At 56.9% G+C, this 18,618-nt stretch overlaps 2 protein-coding genes across 5 annotated transcripts in view; one reads left to right on the plus strand and one right to left on the minus strand.

Moving 5' to 3' along the window:
* SMG6 (SMG6 nonsense mediated mRNA decay factor) overlaps nt 1-13,158 on the plus strand; it is a 214,872-nt gene extending 201,714 nt beyond the window's left edge. Inside the window, exons 16-19 of one of the 3 annotated variants that reach the window (XM_069482148.1) lie at nt 4,437-4,590; nt 7,585-7,796; nt 8,116-8,197; nt 11,355-13,154. In XM_069482148.1, the coding sequence (XP_069338249.1) occupies nt 4,437-4,590; nt 7,585-7,796; nt 8,116-8,197; nt 11,355-11,485 (579 nt within the window). In that variant the 3' untranslated portion in view covers nt 11,486-13,154. Of the gene's footprint in view, nt 1-4,436; nt 4,591-7,584; nt 7,797-8,115; nt 8,198-11,354 lie in introns of all 3 variants that reach the window. The other 2 variants (XM_069482149.1, XM_069482150.1) reach the window with 2 other exon arrangements.
* Nucleotides 13,159-13,310: 152 nt separating this feature from the next.
* HIC1 (HIC ZBTB transcriptional repressor 1) lies at nt 13,311-17,897 on the minus strand. 2 transcript variants are annotated; one of them, XM_069483488.1, is made up of 2 exons: nt 17,806-17,897; nt 13,311-16,350 (listed from the first exon to the last, which is right to left on the minus strand). In XM_069483488.1, the coding sequence occupies exon 2, from the start codon at nt 16,328-16,330 to the stop codon at nt 14,180-14,182; it is 2,151 nt and encodes a 716-aa protein (XP_069339589.1). In that variant the 5' UTR covers nt 16,331-16,350; nt 17,806-17,897; the 3' UTR covers nt 13,311-14,179. The 2 variants fall into 2 exon arrangements, with proteins under 2 accessions (XP_069339589.1, XP_069339587.1); XM_069483486.1 differs by lacking the exon at nt 17,806-17,897 and adding an exon at nt 16,691-16,740.
* Between the last annotated feature and the right edge of the window lie 721 nt (nt 17,898-18,618).

Genomic DNA, 18,618 nt, shown 5'->3' on the forward strand with positions numbered 1-18,618 from the left:
GATTGTTTTTAAAGTGCCTCCCAACTCTGAGACTCAGTGATTTAGTTCACCAAGATCCTATGACACATCAAGCTCTATGCTAGGTATTGGAAAAGAAACTACAAGAAAAATAGTTAATTCTCCTTGAGCATCTTTCGGTCTAGTTTGAAAAATAAGATCAATCCTCCTGAAACAATAAGAAATAGCATACAACTTGTCATAGTTATAATTTTAAAAAAGAAAGCAAGTATACGTTAAGCTCTGTGGTACTTATAGACATCCAGAAAAGGGATTCTGAGCTGCAGCTTTCCCGCTAGCAGCGTACCCCAAATGAAGATGCTCCTTCCTGCTCCCAAGGGAAGCTGCTGGCAGGTCCTCCTCCCTTCTGTAGCACATGTAAGATCTGCTACCTTTGGCTTCTGCTGGCCAAGAAGGAACTGCCTGCCAGTGGTTATCTCACCAACTGTTCCTACTTTTTATTTTATTTCCATTTTTTCATTTTTCATTTATATCCATATAGTTAAAATACACACACATACACACACACTATGAGTCTTGTAATAGAAATCAGTAGTCTTCTGTCCCACCTCACCCCATCTCCACTTTTGCTCCCTAGTGGTTTCCCCAGATAGTTACCCTCTTGGATATGTAGAAAATAAAAAATAGATTTGGGCAGGAAGAAAGGAAACTGACATTTGCTGAGTTTCTAATACATGCGTCAGGTACTTTGCTAGGTACTTCTATATACAAGGTGAGTGTGGAAATTTGCTGTGTTTCAAAACTTCTAATATCTGGTGAAGACTTTGACCAGAGAGGCCCAGGGATGAATGATTCCATCAGACTGTAGAGGGAAGGAAGCAGCCACACTCCACGTGGAACCCCTAAGCAGAAGGGACATCTAAGAAGGCCTTTTCCTGGTCTGGCTCTGCTTTACGATCTGGGTTCTCCAAGTTCCACAACTCCTATGTCAGCTAATTGCTTTGCTCTTATTTATAATTCTATGTGTCTCAATTTTCAGTGGGTCAGCATCATAAAATTATCTCCACTGTGTAGAAAGAGGAACTTAACCTGTAAAGAGCCCTGTCTGGGGACCCAAGCTTATTAGCTTCCTCCTGAGGCGTTACTGTACATTCTTTCTTTCCCAGTTCCCTGCCAGCTTGCTCCAGGAAGTTCCCATACCTCAGAGATAGTTTGTTACTTAGCACCTTCCAGAGTTTATACCAACTTGGTCCTTATTGCCACCAGTCTGATTCAGAGTGTCCATGCTTTCCTTGGGTTCCCAGTATACCATCCCAGGATCATTGCAGCCCAACTTTGGCTGTAGTTAGAAAGGTTCCTATGGAACTCTCCTTCCGGGTCATCACGCTTGACTTCAGGCCAGGGCCTGTCTGTCTGAATCACAGCATTCCAGTTGCACCCCCTCACCCCCACCAGAGGTTTCTGTAGCTTTTTACTCATACAAACAAAAATAAATCTCACTACCGGCCTCTGAACTCCACAGCAGTATGCTTCCCCCTTCTCCCCAAGCGTCCCATGGCTGCGAGTGGGGACTTGGCACTCTCCCCACCGACATCACTTTTTCACTCCCTGCGCATCCTGTGTCCTTCTCTCACCGTGCGACCCAGAGATCAGAATGGGACGTGACGGCCGGCACAGGCGCCGTGCACAGCTGCCAGGAATCTGACGGGTAAAATCTGGAAAAGTTGGGAGGGCAAATGCTAAACACACACACACACACAGCGCCACTCGGAAAAGGCCGGAAATGCAGACACCCATAGGAGAGTGTCTGTGGGCTCCCAAGCCCTCCTCCGTCTGCTGTTCTCTTTAAGGGGACTGAGCCAGTCTTGTGACCCAGGTGTGACCCCTAGAGGCCCACTGGTACCCCAGGAGAAGAGGGAGCAGCCTCATTTAATCTCCTGAGACTCCGTGAGGGTATGTGGGGAACAGGAAGCAGTTGTGTGGTGACTCACTGGGCAGAGCCAGGTTAAGGGAAGTTGTCTGCGGGCGTCCCTGGGACCGGATGATGGCAGCCCAGCTCCGACCACCCTCACACAGCTTGGCCCCACCCCACCCCCAGGAAACCAGCAGGGCTGCCACCTCCCTAAGAGGTTGTAGCCTCTTCACCTTTCTGGCCACAACCCAGAGCTCCAAGAAAGCAGGGAAGTTAGAGCTTCCCTGGGCTCTGCTCCTGGATTTTTCTTCTGTCCTGCGATCAGAACGCAGGTTGGCTCAGTATGCCCCCAGTCCCCCTTGGCCACCTGGCTTAAAGGCCCTCCTGCCTACTGCCAGCCGTAGAGGTAGGATGGTACAGGATCTTAGGAGCTAATTATTCACACAGGGTGAAAAATGGTAGCCAATTCCACTTCTTTGACAGAGTCAAACCAGGGCTGGAGTGTCATTTCTCAAGGCAGGACAACAGATGTGAGAGGAGTTTCAGTGGCACAGTGAGTGGCAGAGGTACAGTGCTCAGTTAGGACCCTGAGCCCCTGCCACTATACCAGTCTCCCCATCTACCCCAAGCCATGTCTCAGTGCTTATTCTGTCCCCTCTCACCCAGAAAGACAGAGATTTGGGAGTTCATGGTACCAGGAAAGGCATGCAGAAGAGCTACATGGAGAACACAGGCCTGGAAAAATGAGGAACAAAAATGCTGATGTTCCCTCTGCAAGAGGAGAAAGGGCAAAAAGTCGTTCACTGAACCTAAACAGGGACCACTTCCTGTTCTTACAAAATGCCCAAGCCATGTTTAGTGGAATGTGTGTTACCCTCTAGGTGGTAGCCTTCTGGGGAGGGGCAGTGACCCAAGTCCCCTAGGAAGGTGGCCAGCAGCAGCACTTTCCCCTCCTGAGGTGAGAGCAATAGGAAGACTTCAGGCTGGGCCTCCCAGCTGCATTTCTCATGCCTGCCGGCGTCCTGTGGCCTGTGCCTTCTACCAGCTGTGGTGGCAGTGGCAGCAACGACTTACTCATAGGGAGAGGTCCCTGGCAGGTCACAGAAAAGCCACCCCCATAATTTGAAGGCATGCCCTTTCAGTTTTACTGTCATTGTCAGTGAAACCTGAACAACCTCCTTGCTGACTGTTGGTGGCCAGGGCCCAGCACTGTGGGCCCCATCTCAGTTGGCACGCACATCTGCTCCCCCTGCCTGCATCTGTGTCCCTGCAAGTTGCTGTGTGGCAGAAGGCCACGAGAGGGTGTGACTGGGCTGGGACCTGCTTTTCTGGCCCCTTCCAGATTGGTGTTGGTACCCTCTGTCTCTACACAGGGAGCACGCCGTCTGGACAGATACCAACAATCAGTTCACTTCTTGGCCATGGTCCCCAGAAGAAGAAGCAGTACAGTAGTGCCCACGTTCTGTGGTAACAGACATACCCAGAGCCTATCTCGAAGAGCCGCTGCCACTCATGTAAAACCGTCAGGCAGTAAAATTGGGCTTCTGCTGATGTGCATGGAGCTTCCCTGAGAGATGTGAAAGTCCGTAAGGCAGATGAGCACTGGGCCACGTGTTTCCCAAGGTGTGACAGGTGGTCCATGGACCACTGGTGCCACAGGAGATGATTGTTAAGTGATGCAGAGGAAACAATTCAACTTTTTATTGTGGCATTTTAGCTTGTACCAGTAAACATATGACTAGGCTGTCAAATCCTTGATACCATGGATATTGTTGCTGAATAAGAGACTAAGCAAAAAAAAGTGACTGACTTAATTTAAAGAAAAACATTAAGTTAATAATAGTATAGTTTGTACAGGTTGTGCAAAGGAGCAAAAGTAGAACAGGAGAAGACCAATGTTTAAGAAACACTGTGCTCATCAAGGGGAAAGGTGGTGGCCATTGAGATCAGTCTGAGTGTTGCTCTTTGCAAACTCCGAGTAGGGTCTTGATTCATCACACCACATGGACTCCTGCTGCTGCAGGAGATTTATTTGGTATTAATTATTAGTTGTCGACATCACTTTTATTGTATAGCCTTTGAGTTAAACTTCATTGTTTTTTGTTTTGTTTTATCTCAGCTACCCAGTGAAGTAAACTGAAATAACAAATTCTGTTCTGGATAGTCACAAGTGTCTGGATTGAGAAGTACCCTCCCACTTGCTGCCTAGATAATATATGTGAAAGCACTTTCATACTCAAGGAAACTAACTCTCGTTGGTTATTAGCTGAAGGTCTTACTTTCAGAGACCTGTTATTTCCAATACCATCAGAGTCCTTTCTCCGTCCTAGGCAGGGTTTTAGCCACACCTTATTACCCGGGCCATTTGGCCTCTGTTGATTTTGATTGCAGTGCCGTGCTCAGCACCTGGGCCTGTCCCTGAGGCCTCACAGGGGCTGGTTGTTCCCCTGGAGCAGGAGAGGTTCATGGGGGCAGGATGCTGACACACTGTCGAGTCAGGGCCCTGGCTCGCCCCCCTGCCTGCCTGCTCACTTTCTGGCTCACTCACTGATCTGTATCCCTGTAGGCTGTCCTGGAGGACCACAGTCAGATGAGACAGATGGAGCTCGAGATCAGACCCCTGTTCCTTGTACCAGACACCAACGGCTTCATTGACCACCTGGCCAGTCTGACGCGGCTGCTGGAGAGCAGGAAGTACATCCTGGTGGTGCCCCTTATCGGTGAGTCAGGCGGGAAGGGCAGGGCAGCCCTGCACGTGCACAGCAGCCCCCCTACACACACACGCCCCATGGCCCAGAGGCCAGGCAGGCAGAGCCCTGCTGTGCGTGTGTAAGACAGGATTTGCAGGGAAGTAGGGAATGCGTGGGGCAAGAAAAATTGTTTAATAATCAAAGCAGTTCAAATTATTATGGCTGATCCATGGCTTAAACTGCTTGAGCAAATGGACTTCTGTGTCCCAGCAACCAGAGGCTGCATGAACCCAGCCCTTGTTTTTATCCTTATAAAGCTTGCAGTAAAACAGCAAAGCTGGTTCCCGTTATTGGTAAACACTCAGCCCTGGCAGATAACGGCAGTGCTGCTGGGTGGTCTGGCAGGGAGGCTGGGAGGATTTTGAAGTGGTTAGATGCCTTTGGTCTGATTGTCTTGTAGCTTTTCATGATCATTCTGTTGGTTCGAGGTAGCATTCTTCTGGCCAATGTCACCCTAAGGCGAGGCCAATAGGAACCCTCCAGAGCAAGCCCTTGGCTCATGCCTGTGGATTCCTACCACTTGGGCCCTTACCACTGTCTGGTGATTGGTGCTGGTGCAGGGTCAGCATCTCAGGACCCAGCTAGCTTGCTTTTCCACCCTCTGGCCAGAGGAGCCCAGCTGGGCTGTCTCCAGGGTACTGTCTGCTGGGTATCCTTAGTTCTTAGAGCTCTGTGGTGGGTCAGCCTCAGGGTGGGCTTTGGGCTCTGGGCTTCTGTCTAATGTAGCTGATCTAGCTGATGGCTCTGCTATGGAGGGAGACAGTCTGGGAGATGATTAAGAAGTCAGACTTTTTCATGTCCCCTTCTTAGCAGCCACCACTTGGAGCAAGTTTGAGAGTCCTATCCTCTGGAAAAGCCACCAGACTGGCAGTCTGCCTACCAAGCCACCTTTGACATCCATGCCAAGATGTTCCATTGGGCCTTCCCTCCTGGTCCCAAGTGTCTTAGTGCCAAACGGGGGTGGAAACAAAGGGCAGGAAACATCCGCCCCTGCAGAGGCTGCAGAACCCTAGGGGGTTGTGGGAAACACGTTAGCACCACCTGAGAATGTTGGCACTGAAGCAGCCCTCCTCCCCGCCTCCACCCTCCCCGTCTTCCTTCCCCCTCCCCATGTGGCCTGGCGAGAACCTCTTAAATCCAGGCCCTTAGACGTAAGGGAAGGTTTTATGTTCTTCAAAAGTAGAGCAACTTCTGTCACCAAGGCAGAGCAGTAAGACCATCACGTTATCTCATGCTCCCATGCTTCCCTCACTGAGTCCTGGGCTGGGGTGCCTTTCAGCACCACATGTGTCTGTGCTTGCCAACCCAGGAGCTTTTCAGAGAAAGAAAGTGAATTGCTAGATGGTCAGGAAATGGTATCACTGAGAGAGGTCGCAGACATCTCAGGAGCCTTCTAAGACTCAGAAAGTGCCTCACACACCATCCTAAGCTAGCAGGGTTCTTAGTTACTAGCACTGATTATGCCCCTACTATGTGCTCAGTCATCTTTTTCTCAGGAGATCCCGTGAAAGACAGAGCTGTGGCCCTTGACCCTGAGGAACTTACGGTTTAGTAGGGACGCCCAGATTCAGTGGGGAGGGAGGGAAAACATGTGAAACCCCAGGGGATACATGTAGGGCGCTGGGAACTGACAACTCTGTTGCAGCCATACAGGTCAGCCCCCGTGAACCCGCCGCAGCTGGGCAGGTCCCTGGACTGTCTCAGGGGCTGTAAGAGGAGGGCTCCTATCTATTGAAGCTTCCCTTAGTGGACTCATGCCCGTGCCCAGAGCAGCAAAGAGTTAAGCCAACAGCTTTCCCCACTTGTTTCTTGTGCTCTTTAACCTGCTCTGTGCTCCTTAGACCTGACCCCAGCATTGAGAAGCCCCGCCTGGTGCAGAAGCACAAACAAGCTTCCCCTTTGAAGCCTGTTTAGTTTGGAAGCAGGAAAGCAGATTTTGGGATAGAATACCAGTTTTTCCTGTTTGATGTTCTGTTTGCTGGACCATGCACCCATCCACCACTGCTCCCCACCCTCAGCTGTGCATTGTGTGGACACTGCAGCCTCAGGTTGCTGAAAGCATGGGCATCTCATGTGTGTGTGTGTGTGTGTGTGTGTGTGTATTCCCATATGGGCCCTTTCCAGAAAGTGTCTCCGAATACCCAGACAATGAGTGCCAGGCTCACCATGGAACAGCATGCTCATGCCGATTCCCCGAGCCATGAATCATTGTAGTAAGGAGAGGCCTCAGACCCCAAACTCTCCCAGAGCCCCCAAGGAGTGCATATTTCCCACTTGACCTCAGGCTTTTGGCTGGAATTTTGGAAAGAATCTTCACCAGAAAATGAAGCCGTGTCCCAGACACATAGGCAGGCAGACAGGCACATACACACACATACACATACACACTCAGTATCAGAGAAGGTAGATGTGCCAAGGGTATGGTTTTGCAGAATACCAGGGCCTTTGCAAACGAGGCTGTGACTGCCCCTTACTCCATAATGACCTCCCTGCACTCTGTCGGAGGGAGGGAGGAATAGAACGTTGCCCCTCTTTGACTGCTGTGGTTGGGGGCCCAAATAGATAAGAGAGAGTGCCTCACTTTCCCTGTAGCTGCTACATACCCTTGTCTTTCCTGAGGGACCCTTTCAATTTGATCCTATAACTAAGGAATGCAGTAAGAGGGGCCAGGTTTCTTCTGAATGCAGCAGCTCCAAAAAATCCCTTTAAGTGCCTCCCAGGAGGAGGGTGGGGCCCAGGAGAAGAGGCAGAAAGGAGATAGGGCATTGTGAAAGTCTGGGACACTTTTTCCCCCACAAGCTCCCTTTCTGCCCTGGTTTCACTGGAAGACAACTGTGAGGAAAGGTGGATTCTGTGGTCTGGGAAGGGGCTAGCTGGGAAAGTGAGTGGACAAAGGCCTCGGATAAAGGCAGACATGATTGCTGATTGCTGAGGCTGATACCTTGTGGGGCTCTGTTTCATCAGTGATCAATGAGTTGGACGGCCTGGCCAAAGGGCAAGAGACAGACCATCGAGCTGGGGGCTACGCCCGTGTGGTACAAGAAAAAGCCCGCAAGTCCATCGAGTTCCTCGAGCGGCGATTTGAGAGTCGGGACTCTTGCCTACGGGCCCTGACCAGCCGTGGCAATGAACTTGAATCCATCGCCTTCCGCAGTGAGGACATCACTGGCCAGCTGGTGAGACCTCTGGCAAGAAGGGAAAGCCCACAGCTAGCCTTCAGAACAGGGTCTCCAGGAATGGGGGTGCTAAAGGAAGGCCTGTCAGCCTAGGCCGCTGAGGGGGGGACCTACCATCGAGACCTGGGAGAGGGGGAGTCCTTATCTCCCAGATCACTCTTAGCACAGTCAGACCTGGCCACGCAGGGCCCACAGCATGTATGGGAGGGACTCTGGGATGTGGCCCTTCCCAGGACCCCAGAGGCAGAGTATATGTCTGCCTCCTCCAAATGGCGCCCCCTCCTGCCCAGTGGCGCTTCTCACACTTGTTTTCCTCCAGGGTAACAACGATGACCTGATTCTGTCCTGCTGCCTCCACTACTGCAAAGACAAGGCGAAGGACTTCATGCCCACCAGCAAAGGTATAGCTTTACCTATGCCTTGGGATCATCCACCCCCTGCCCTACCTCATCCTACTCATCCTCAGCCCCTGAGAAAGTTGTCTCCACTGACTCTGGGCTGCAGAGTCTGAGGAATCAGAGTTGAGAGCCGATGCAAGCCTGAGTTGAGCCCAGTTTCCTGCCTGCCCTGCCTATCACAGCTCCCTACCCTCAGGGAATGTCAGGTAGACCCTGGGCCAGCTGGGGATGAGCCTCGCCCAGAAAGCCCAGCTCCAGGCAGGGCGCTCTCCCACTCAGTGTGCATCCATTTCCTTTCTTGGGTCCTCAGTGAGTTCCCTCTGACAGCAAGAATGTCTTTATGATTCAGTGTAGCTTGTTCTGGCCATGGTCTCCTGAGCCCAGCCTGTGGGTCCCTGGGCACACTCCCTTTTCTTGGCCGTGCTCACCTTCCTACCCTTTTAGTTCTTCTGTGAATGTTTACTCTGCATTAGGCCTGGGCAGAGGCCCTTCTCCAGTGAGTCGGCCTTTCTTCCTTATCTTTTTGGTCGTGAGCTGGAGCACTTTGCACACTGCCCAGAGTTGGAGGCAGGTGAGAGCTTGAGGACTGAGCCCTTAGCCCAGTTTTCAAGACCTTTTTGTTGAGCAGAATCCCATCTTTGGGCCAAAGACCCACCCTAGGGTTCTCTTCCAAGTCCTTGACCACCTTACCCTCAAGCCTGAGCTGTCCTTCTTGAACAGGGTCAGTGACGCTCAGGATCTTTCTGCTCCTGGTTCCCAGGATGCCTACATTTCTTCTTTTGGAAGGAATTACTAGCACCTTCTAGCTCAATGTCATCTGCAGAGCTGACAGTTCTCACCATTTGGTTTCTGTCTACATATACGTAGTCTCTTTCTTTCTGTCCTTTTTGCCCCTCTGTCCTCCTCTCTGTTCGTGTTCCTAGCCCTGGCTTTCCGGCTGCTCTGGGAGTCGTCTTCTCTCCTGCCTCTCCTCCATCCCTCCGCGCCCCGGGCTAATGCAGCCCCTCTCTCCTGCGTGAGTCTCTGAACCAGGGGCTGGTAACAAGCCCACAAGTGCTGTTCCTCAGAGGAGTCCTGCTGCATGGCTTGCGTGCACTGTCCCTCAGGGCCACATCTGGAGCATTCAGGTGATAAAAAGGAGTCCTGGCCAAGCCAAAGAGAGAAGCTTGTGCTCTGTCCGCAGGCAGCTTCCCAGAGGGGTACCTCCTGAGGGAGAGGTAGGCAGGATTGCAGAAGGCCTTGCTGGGAAGTGCGGTTCCGATACTACTGTGCCTGACTCCAGCCTCAAAACTGTTTCTTTCTTAGCACAGACACATTCTGGCTTTGGCCCTACTAGTCCTCCCACCCGCTACTTCACCCCAAACAGCCTACAGGAACCCACTGCCATCCTGGGGACCGCCCCTATCAGAATTACATCAGCAATGGCTGGTGTAATCAAACCCCATTTGTCAGTGTGAATTCTTAGCAGATTAACTTGTCAGATTCACAGAGAAACCGTCACCAAATGTTTATGTGTAAACGATGTTGAATTTTAAAATCATGTGGATTATGGCGGATGGGGCCTGACAAGATGACAGTCTCTGGTTTCTAACAAAGTGAAGTTACCAGTGTCAAAACAGAGGATGTTTATTGTTAAAAATGTCTCAAAGTATCCACAGAAACCCCTGCAGACCCCTGCCAGCAACGCCGGGCCTTGGTTGGCTGACCTAAGGCCCAGGACTCTCCTGGTCTGAGGCCCAGGGCAGGAATGGTGGGGCTACAGACAGACACAACAGCCAGCTGGGAGGCCCACGCAGCACTGCACACCGCCACGCCAGCCCACACTCATGCCGCGAAAGGGCCCAGCCCAGGCAGCCAAGGGGTCTCCGAGGATCCCCTTACCCAGGGCCACCTTCCTGTCCCTCTCTGCCCACCACAGCCCCTTGCCTCCTAATCAGACCCTTCTTCCTCCTCCCATTTTCTCTTCCCAACACCAACCCCACGGACCTCTCCCTCCCTCTTCCCCCAAACTCCTCCCCAGGCTGAAAGCCAGTTCTCAGCCTCCCTGCCTGGAGCTGGCAAGTCTGAAACTGCTCAGGTCAGACATGGATATTTGCAGTCCCCCAGCCCCGCCAGCCCACGCAGTCAGTGAGCACTGCAGGACATTTCCTGTGCCTGACTGTCTGCCGGACCTCCATCAGGAAATGCCCAGCCTGGGACTGAGGAGTGGACCTGCCACCCAAGCAGGCATGCTGGATGGGGGTTGTCATTGTGAGAGTGCTTGGCCCCCATTTAAATTCTCTCCAATGTTAAAGGTTAGGAAATTAGGAAAAGAGAGGTGGTGAAGAGATCGTACTAAAAAGAATGAAAGATATCTGTGCCAATATAGAAAGATCTTTTAAGTACGTAAAATCTGAATAAAGTAAGTATGCCTAGTACTGATCACAGTGTTTTCAGGGGGAAAAAGGCTTATATATACAAGTATATGTACTTATAAAGGTGCATCCCTCAGAGAGCTTGGAGGATAATCCTGACTCTACTTTTCCCTTTTACTCTACTGTTAGAAATTTTCACCATATACGTGGATTACTTTTATTTAATAGAGGAAATCAGTTGGCCATAGCCTCAGAGCCCCCTTCGTGCAGTTCTGCCAAGGACCCTTGCTCTCCTCTCCTTAGAGCTCCCTCTTCCCACATCTGGGAGCCCTGGATGCATTTTCTATTGGATCTTTAGTTTTCTACCTCTGGATGCCTAAAGCATCAACCTGCTGGCTTTTGGAGGGAGAGGATGTGCAAAAAGAGGGATATTGTGATCCAGGGCCAGCTTTTCAGTGAGGAGGAGTAGAAGGCAAGGGGCTGCTTTTGCTCCCTCAGTTCAGAGTCCTGGAGACAGATGTGGAGGCCGGTGGGTTTGGGCAGCTCTCAGGCACAAGGCAGAACAGAGTCCTGTGCAGAGGTGGGGTCCAAAGCAGAAGCCCAGCATGGTCCTTTCTAAGCCAGTAGGTGAGGGGTACCCTAGGCTGAGAGCCTGGATGAAGGAAGGGACTTGGTGGAAGGGCCAAGAAATGGCTGGCCTTGACACCCCCACCCCTAAGACCATATTCCCCTCCAGGGCAAAAGAGGCACCCAGTGCCTCTGCCTCCTGCCCTCAGTGAAGGCCTTCTGCTCTCTTGTGCCAACAGAGGAGCCGATCCGGCTACTGCGGGAGGTGGTGCTGTTGACGGATGACCGGAACCTGCGTGTGAAAGCGCTGACGAGGAATGTGCCTGTGCGGGATATCCCAGCCTTCCTCACATGGGCCCAGGTGGGCTGAGGGGGCCACACCCGGGCCCACCCCCATGGAACCGTTCCTGAAAGGCCACGAGGCGCCCAGTGTAGCACGGAAGATGCCACGTGCCTGAGCCACCAATCCACCCAGACAATAAACCATCCTCTTCCAACCCACGCCGTGGCCATGCTGTGGGGGAGCTGCTCCTCACAGAGCCCCTCCCGAGGGTCGGGCAGAAGCTGCTGGGACCCTCCTGGGCTGCCAAGATTTAGCAGGGAGGTGGCTGGCTACAGCGACAGCAGGTGGGCACGCCAGAGAGGCCGCCCGTGCTCTCAGCCTCTGTCCCTCCCCGTCTCATTCCAAGGCTGAGGGAGGGCCTCCTCACCCTGGGACTCAGCCACTTTCTCCGACAGAGATGGCAGGGGTTCTAGAGTTTCCATCAGAAGCAGGCGAAATCATAGATCCCTTTAATCTTCAGAACCTCTGTCCTGAATGTGTTCAAGAGGCTTTGGTTATGTCATGAAGAGAGTGCCCAGGGTGTGTCTCTCCATCTCCCCGAGGCTTAGATTCGAATTCCCGTGGACCCAAGTTGGGTTCTGGATGCCATGTCCCTAAACAGCAGCCCCAGGCCCCCACCTTCTCTGTCCCCCACCCCAAACACACACACCTATCCTGCTGCTTTTCTTCCTGCCCCCGTCAGTCTGGGTCCCTTGCACTTTGCCATTTGTTTTCCTCTTGGATGGTCAGAGGAAGGGACATCTGGTCTCAGGCCCATGCATCCCAGTGGCCTTCGCCTGCTCCCTCTCCCTTCATTGGCCTTCCTTTCACTCTAGTTCCCTCTTCAGGAAATTTCCTCAGACTCAGTTCTCAGTCATCCCCCCCTTGCCCTCCCTCGGTCCAGAACATCCCCTTACCCTCCTTCCCTTTCTAGTTGGTTCCTTTCACCTCCCTGATGCCCTCAACTTCCTCACCTCAGTTCCTTGTCTTAGGGGTTCTCACTCTGAATCTTCCTCCTCTGCTACCTGTGGCAGAAACCTAGTAAAGCTTTCCCACCCAGGTCCTTCTGCCCAAGGCACATGTGCTCTTGAGAAGCTTCCCAGGCTTATACAGCCCAGACAGTAAAGCAGTCCAGGGCCTGGGGGTAACATTGCCTAGCCTAGGGTTTTCATCTTTCAGCTTTGCCCTCAACTTCTCAGAAGAATTGACATAGGGGCCCCTTAGCCTTTGAGTTTGTTGTTGCCCTTTTAGCTGGTACCCATGTTCAAAACCTTAGCAGGAAGGCTTCTTGCTGGAAGTGAGTTCCTCCAGCCCAGGGGCAGGGATAAGGAGGACTAGGGGAAGACAGTGTTTTAGATGGACCCAGGTGTAAATCTTGCTGGGACCAGTGGGGAAGTCCCCCAAGAGCCCACAGTCTGACTGTACAGCCTGCCCAGAGGATGGGAGCACTGCTGCACCCGCCTGAGGCCCAGGACTGTGCCAGAAGGAGGGGGTACTATGCAGGACAGCCAAGGCCAATAGTTTTGGGGATATGAGTCCCCCAGAGCCTCAGAAGACTGAGCTCTTTGTGGTATAGGGTCCCGGCCTCTCCTTTGAGGTCATCTCCCCTGGCAGAAAGCTGATGACTAGGTGGGTGGGAGGGAGACCCATCTCCCCTTTCTGACCCATTTGCAGCACTGGTTTTGTTTCCTTAATAAATTTTTAGTTTTGAAACATACCTGACCTCTTGCTGATCTGTTTCTGAGACTGGGGAGGGGAGGCAGGTCCAAGCCTCTACACCTGTGTGAGGGTGGCCCTTTCTGACCCCTCCACCCACCGGGTTCAGCCCACCCAAGTCCTTGTGCAAGGGCAGAAGAGAGCGGCAGGGTCGGGGTCCTTGGTTACTGCTTTATTGCTGTTTGGTTCGAGTATAGAAAATGGAAGCGGCTCTGGAAGAGCCTGTGTACAAGGTAGGAAATATACAAACGAAGAGGAGGGAGCTAAAGAGACCGCATTCCAGCCCAGCCCAGCCTGGGCTCGGGATGGGGGGCTGCCCGGGGTGCATGCAATAAATATGGTCCGGGACCCCAGGGAAGGGAGGGAAACACCTCGGGAGTGGGAGATCGGGTAGGCCAGGGCTGTCTCAGCCCTATGACTCCAGAACTCCCGGCCCTTGGTGGTCGAGGAGGGAAGGGTTGGCCCTGGGGCTAGTGCCACTTGTGCAAAATGAGGAACTTCACATTATCAGTCCCGGGGCGGGTGGGAGTGGGGGACGGGGGGCCCTCCGGCCGGCTCAGTCCCCTCCCCACTCCCCAACTCGGCCCGACGCTCCGACCCCAGCGGGAGATTCACAGTGAGAATGGGTGTGGTCGCAAGGGCCGGAGGTAGGGCTGGGAGCGCCCCAACTGTGACACCCCTCCCCCCAAGAGCAGCACGGAGCTGGGGAAGGGGGCTAATGAACCACAGGAAGAGGCGGGGAGAGGCCAGGGGTCTCCTTTGGTCAATGCTGATATCAAAAATATAAATCTCCCTTCCCCCATCCCACCCCCGTCCCGGGGTTCCCCCCCACCCCCACCCCCGGCTAAGGCACAAAGCAGTGAGGCCAGGTGAGGCCGCAGAGAGGTGGGGGCAGCCACTGAGGCGATGCTGTGGCTGCTACTACGGTTGTCCTGGGCGCGGTGTGCCTGCTCCCTGCCGCTGCTGCTCCCTAGGGGTACGGGCCCGGTCGCGCGGCAGCGACAAGGCAGGCTAGCGAGGGGCGCTCTAGGTGGGCGAGAAACGGTCGATGGTCCGGCCGTCGGGTCCGGCGGCCAGGTGAGCGCCCTGGCTCAGCACCTCGGCGGCCTTGTCCGGGCTGAGGCCCAGCTCCGCGGTGAACTTGGCCAGCGGGTAGAGGCTCTCGAGCGCCACCTTGGGGTCGTGCAGGAAGTGCGTGGTCTGCGCCAGCAGCTGAGCCGCAGCCGCCTTGTCCTCCTGCTTCAGGCTCAGCTGCTCAGCCGTGAGGCGGGCCACAGCAAAGACGCCCTCGGGGAAGTCGAGCTTGCCCTTGCCATCTGGGCCGGGAACGCCGGGTAGCCCTCCTAGGCCTGCCAGCGCCCCAGCTGCGCCGGCCGCGCCACCGACGGCATGCATCTTCATGTGGCTGATGAGGTTGCGTTGCTGTGCGAACTTGCCGCCGCACACCTGGCACTCGTAGGGCTTCTCGCCAGAGTGGATGCGCATGTGCTCCGTGAGGCGGTACTGGCGCGTGAAGCGCATGCCGCACGCGTCGCACGCGAAGGGCTTGAGGCCCAGGTGGCTGCGCATGTGGCGCGTCATTGTCCCACGCTGCGTGAACTTCTTCCCGCAGATGGTGCATGGATAGGGCCGGGTTAGCCAGTGCGTCTTCTCGTGCTGCCGCAGGGTGGCCGGGTCCTTGTAGCTCTTGTCGCACGACGCGCAGCGGTAGGGCCTCAGCAGCTCTCCCAGGCCACCAGGAGCCCCAGCGACTTTGTCCCCACCACCGCCAAAAGGGGGCCCTAGGCCAGGGCCGCCGGCAGCCACTTCAGCCACCTCAGCCCTGCCATACAGCGCTTCCTCCTCCTCCACGTGAGCCTCCACGTGCGCATTCAGCTGCTCTGAGCTGGGGAAGCCCTTGCCGCACGGGATGCACACGTACAGGTTGTCACCGAAGCTCTCGGGCTCGCCATATGCCAGGTGTGGGCATGGGTAGCCCTCGAGGTGGCCGCCAGGCGGGCTGGGGTCCTCACTGCTGCCAGTCTCCTCGCTGCTGCTCTTGTAGTCGTCGCCGTCACCGCCCGTGCCCGGCCCGTCCAGGCTGCCTGGATAGCGTGGCGGTGGTGCTAGGCCAAGCGGGAGCCCCCCGGGCGAGGCGGCCGCGTCCCCGCCACGCTCCTCGCAGCGCTCGCCCGGGGAGCCGCGCTCCCGGCCCAGCTCGTCGTAGCTACCCAGACCCGGCTCGTGCTTCATCCAGCGGTAGAGGAGGCTGGACCCGTCGGGGCGGCCGGAAGGCTCGGGTCCCGGGCTGCCAACGCCGCCACGGAACGGGTCCGGAGGCGGTGCGGCCTCCTCAGGCTTCTGGAAGGGCAGCGGAGGCAGCGGAGGCAGCGGCGGCAAGGCGAGTGGTGGCTCCTTGTAGGCGGTGGGGCCGGCGCTGGGAGGGCTGTCTGGGCGCGGGGGCAGCTCGCGCTCACCTAGCGGCCGCTCGGGAGCCGCAGAGCCAGGTGGGCTCTTCTTCGACAAGTCCAGGCCACAGAGAGGGGAGCAGCGGCGCTCCGGAGCACAGAGTGCGGCGGCCGGGCCGGGGCCCGAGGCGTACAGCTCCGCGCAGTGCGTGTTGACCGCGGCCTCGGGGCCTGACGGCGGCTCCGCGGCAGGCGGCGGTGGAGGCCCAGCCGGGGAGGAGTAGCAGGCCTGGATAACGGGCGTGGCGGCCCTCAGGCCCCGGCCGGGTCGCCCGTAGGGAGCATAGCCGCCGCCACCGCCGCCACCGCCCCGCAGGTGGCAGTACTTGCCATGGCGCTTGAGGCGCTTCTTGCACAGTGCCACGAGGTCAGGGATCTGCAGGTAGCTGGCGGCGGCCAGCACGGTGCCCAGGCTCGGCTCGGCCCCCGGGGCCACGGCCGCTGCTGCTGCTGCCTCTGCGCCGTCAGCCAGGCGGCCGGTGTAGATAAAGTCCAGCACCAGGCGGAACACGGCCGGGCTCACCATGTCATGGTCCAGGTTGAGCAGGTTGTCATGCACCACCAGGGACTTGAGGTAGGCGCTGCTGGCCGCCAGCACGTTCTTGTGCGCGCGGAAGAGGGCGTTCTGCACTACGATAATCACGTCGCATAAGAAGCCCTTGGTGCGCTGGTTGTTGAGCTGCAGCAGCAGCTGCCTCGAGTGGCCGGGCGCCTCCATCGTGTCCAGCATCGTCTGCCCAGCACACTCTCCTGCGGAGACACACAGCAGCCGGGTAAGAGCCGTGCAGCGGCCTGGCCGCCTGTACCCAGCCCGACGCTTCTCCCCTCCACTTCCCCTTCCCCTCAGCTGAGCAGGGGCATCGAGCACTGCGGCCTGGGCACTGGCTAAGGATCGGCAGCCTCCGAGAGTGGGAGCCTAGGCCGACTGGCCCGAACCAGAAGGAGCAGGAGGAGAGCGGCCGCCGTTGGAGAGGAGGCCAGGCTGGCCTGAGCCCCTAGGCCCCGATGCCCACTGGGCATGCAGGCTGGGTGCTGGGGGCTTCCGAAGAGAAAACTGTTCAGGCGAAGTGACCCTTTCAGAGACAGTTACCCGATTTAAGTAAAATGTCCGCTTCAGGAAAAGTCATTCAGGGCGGAGAAGTTTGCCCAAGTAGGGAGAAAGGGAGCCGAGTAAGAAGTGCCTCCCGCCTCGGGAGAAGTTGCCCCAGTTGGGGGAAGTGATATGGAGGAGGGAAACCCGGTGCCTGCCGTGGCACCGCCCTGGCCGGGGGCTGTCAAGCCCTCGGTAGGGGCCCGGGCGGCAGCCGCCGCGCCGGGAGTGGAGGCAGCGGCTGCCGTGGCGGGGAGAGCGCAAAGGCCGGACCCCGGCGCGGGGAGGGCGTTATATCGGGGCAGGAGGCTGAGGCAGGAAGCAGGTGGGGGGGAGGGGGGAGCCACGCAGCTCCCAGGGGAGGGAGGGGGCAGCGCCCCGGGCGGGCACAGCGCGCTGCCGGCTGCGGCCCTGACCAGGGCCTGCGCCCCACCCGCGTCCCGGCCCCGGCCCGGGCCTCGGCCTCGGCTCTACATCCGCGGACCCGGCGCCTCCCTCCCCTGCTGCCCTCGGCCCCTTCTCCCCTGGAACTAAGCCGCCCCAAACTTGAGGAAAAGTTTTCCAACTTCAGACAGGGCGGGAGGAGCGCGCCAGCCCCAGTCCCTCGGCTCCCAGCGTTTCCTCACAGCCCTCAATTCCGCGGCCGAGCCCAGCCCTGAGCTCCCCTGCCCGCCTGCTCGCCTGCCCGACCCCGTTCCCCGCCTGGCCCGCAGGGCCTCGCGGCCCGTTACCTGTGGCCAAAGCCGGGCTGGGCTTCCCTCCCCGCGGCGGTGGCAGCTCCTAGCCGGCTCCCCACCCGCCCCGCTGCCAGGCCCCGAGCTGTGCCAGGGCAGCGCCCCTGCCAGCCCCGCCCGCCAGCTCCCCTTCCTTTCCCCTTGCCTCTCCAGCCCATGTGCGGGCAGAGCCGCCCCGGGCCGCTGACCCCGCTGTGAACCCGGGGCAGAGCAGCGGCCCGGCGGTCCCGCGTCCAATAGGGACGACCCGGGAGGCCTGAACGCCAGCCGCCAGCCGCGATGGGGCGCCCGCGCCAGATGATGCGCCCCAGTCAGCCAACGCACGAGGACCAGGCTGTCCTGGGTCCCCTGTCCCTCCCAGTCCCCAGCTCGAGGACCCACCTGGGGGGCATGTCGGAAGCCCCGGGCCCGGCCGCCAGCGGATCCAGGGGGGACGTGGCTGCGCTGCGCTGCCCTCCGCCCGCCGGGCCCCCGGTCGGTCTGTCCTGCTGGTCCGTCCTCCCCGCGTCCTGGTCGCGTCTCAGCCCCGCCGCGCTTTCCGCACACTCTTATCTGGAGCGGCCCGGGCCAGCGGCGCTGCTGCGACTATGGCGCCACCTCTTGGGCACGCGGGGCTCTGCGCGGCACCGCGGCGACTTTTCCTCCTGCGCACCTGGGCTGGAGGCTCACAGATGCTGAGCTGGGGAGGGGAATCTATCCGCAGGTTCACCCTCCCAGATGTGCCCACCTGGGGACTCAGGCCCCGGCTCTGCAAGCACCATAAACGCTGGGATTTTGAGCCGAGCGATCCCATGTACACATTTCTATGTACGTAGTCCCAATTCGGAAAACTCCTGCCCGCAAGGAGGGGACTCTGGTAACAGCAGGTGGTGAGAGGGAGGTTATGAAAATCCTGAGACGAAGATAGACAAGATCTCGCGGGGCTCTTCTTAGACATTCCTGTAAGAGGACTGTCCACTTGGACCCCCCCTCCCCCCCCCCCGCCAACACACCCACCGTCACTCTGGCGCATGGATTAGGTATGCACAGCATAAACTCGTTTGTACCCAGACCCTTCCCAGGCACTGACACTCGCTGGCGCGCATGTTTACACAGACACACACCCACCCCCTCCCGGAGTCTAGGGCCCTCCGTGAACCTAGGCAGAGGTGTTACTCAAACAGCCCGCCCTGAACTTGCGAGTCTCTGGAGGGA

This window comes from Eulemur rufifrons, chromosome 9 (assembly GCF_041146395.1).
Source record: "Eulemur rufifrons isolate Redbay chromosome 9, OSU_ERuf_1, whole genome shotgun sequence".
Lineage (NCBI taxonomy): Eukaryota > Metazoa > Chordata > Mammalia > Primates > Lemuridae > Eulemur > Eulemur rufifrons.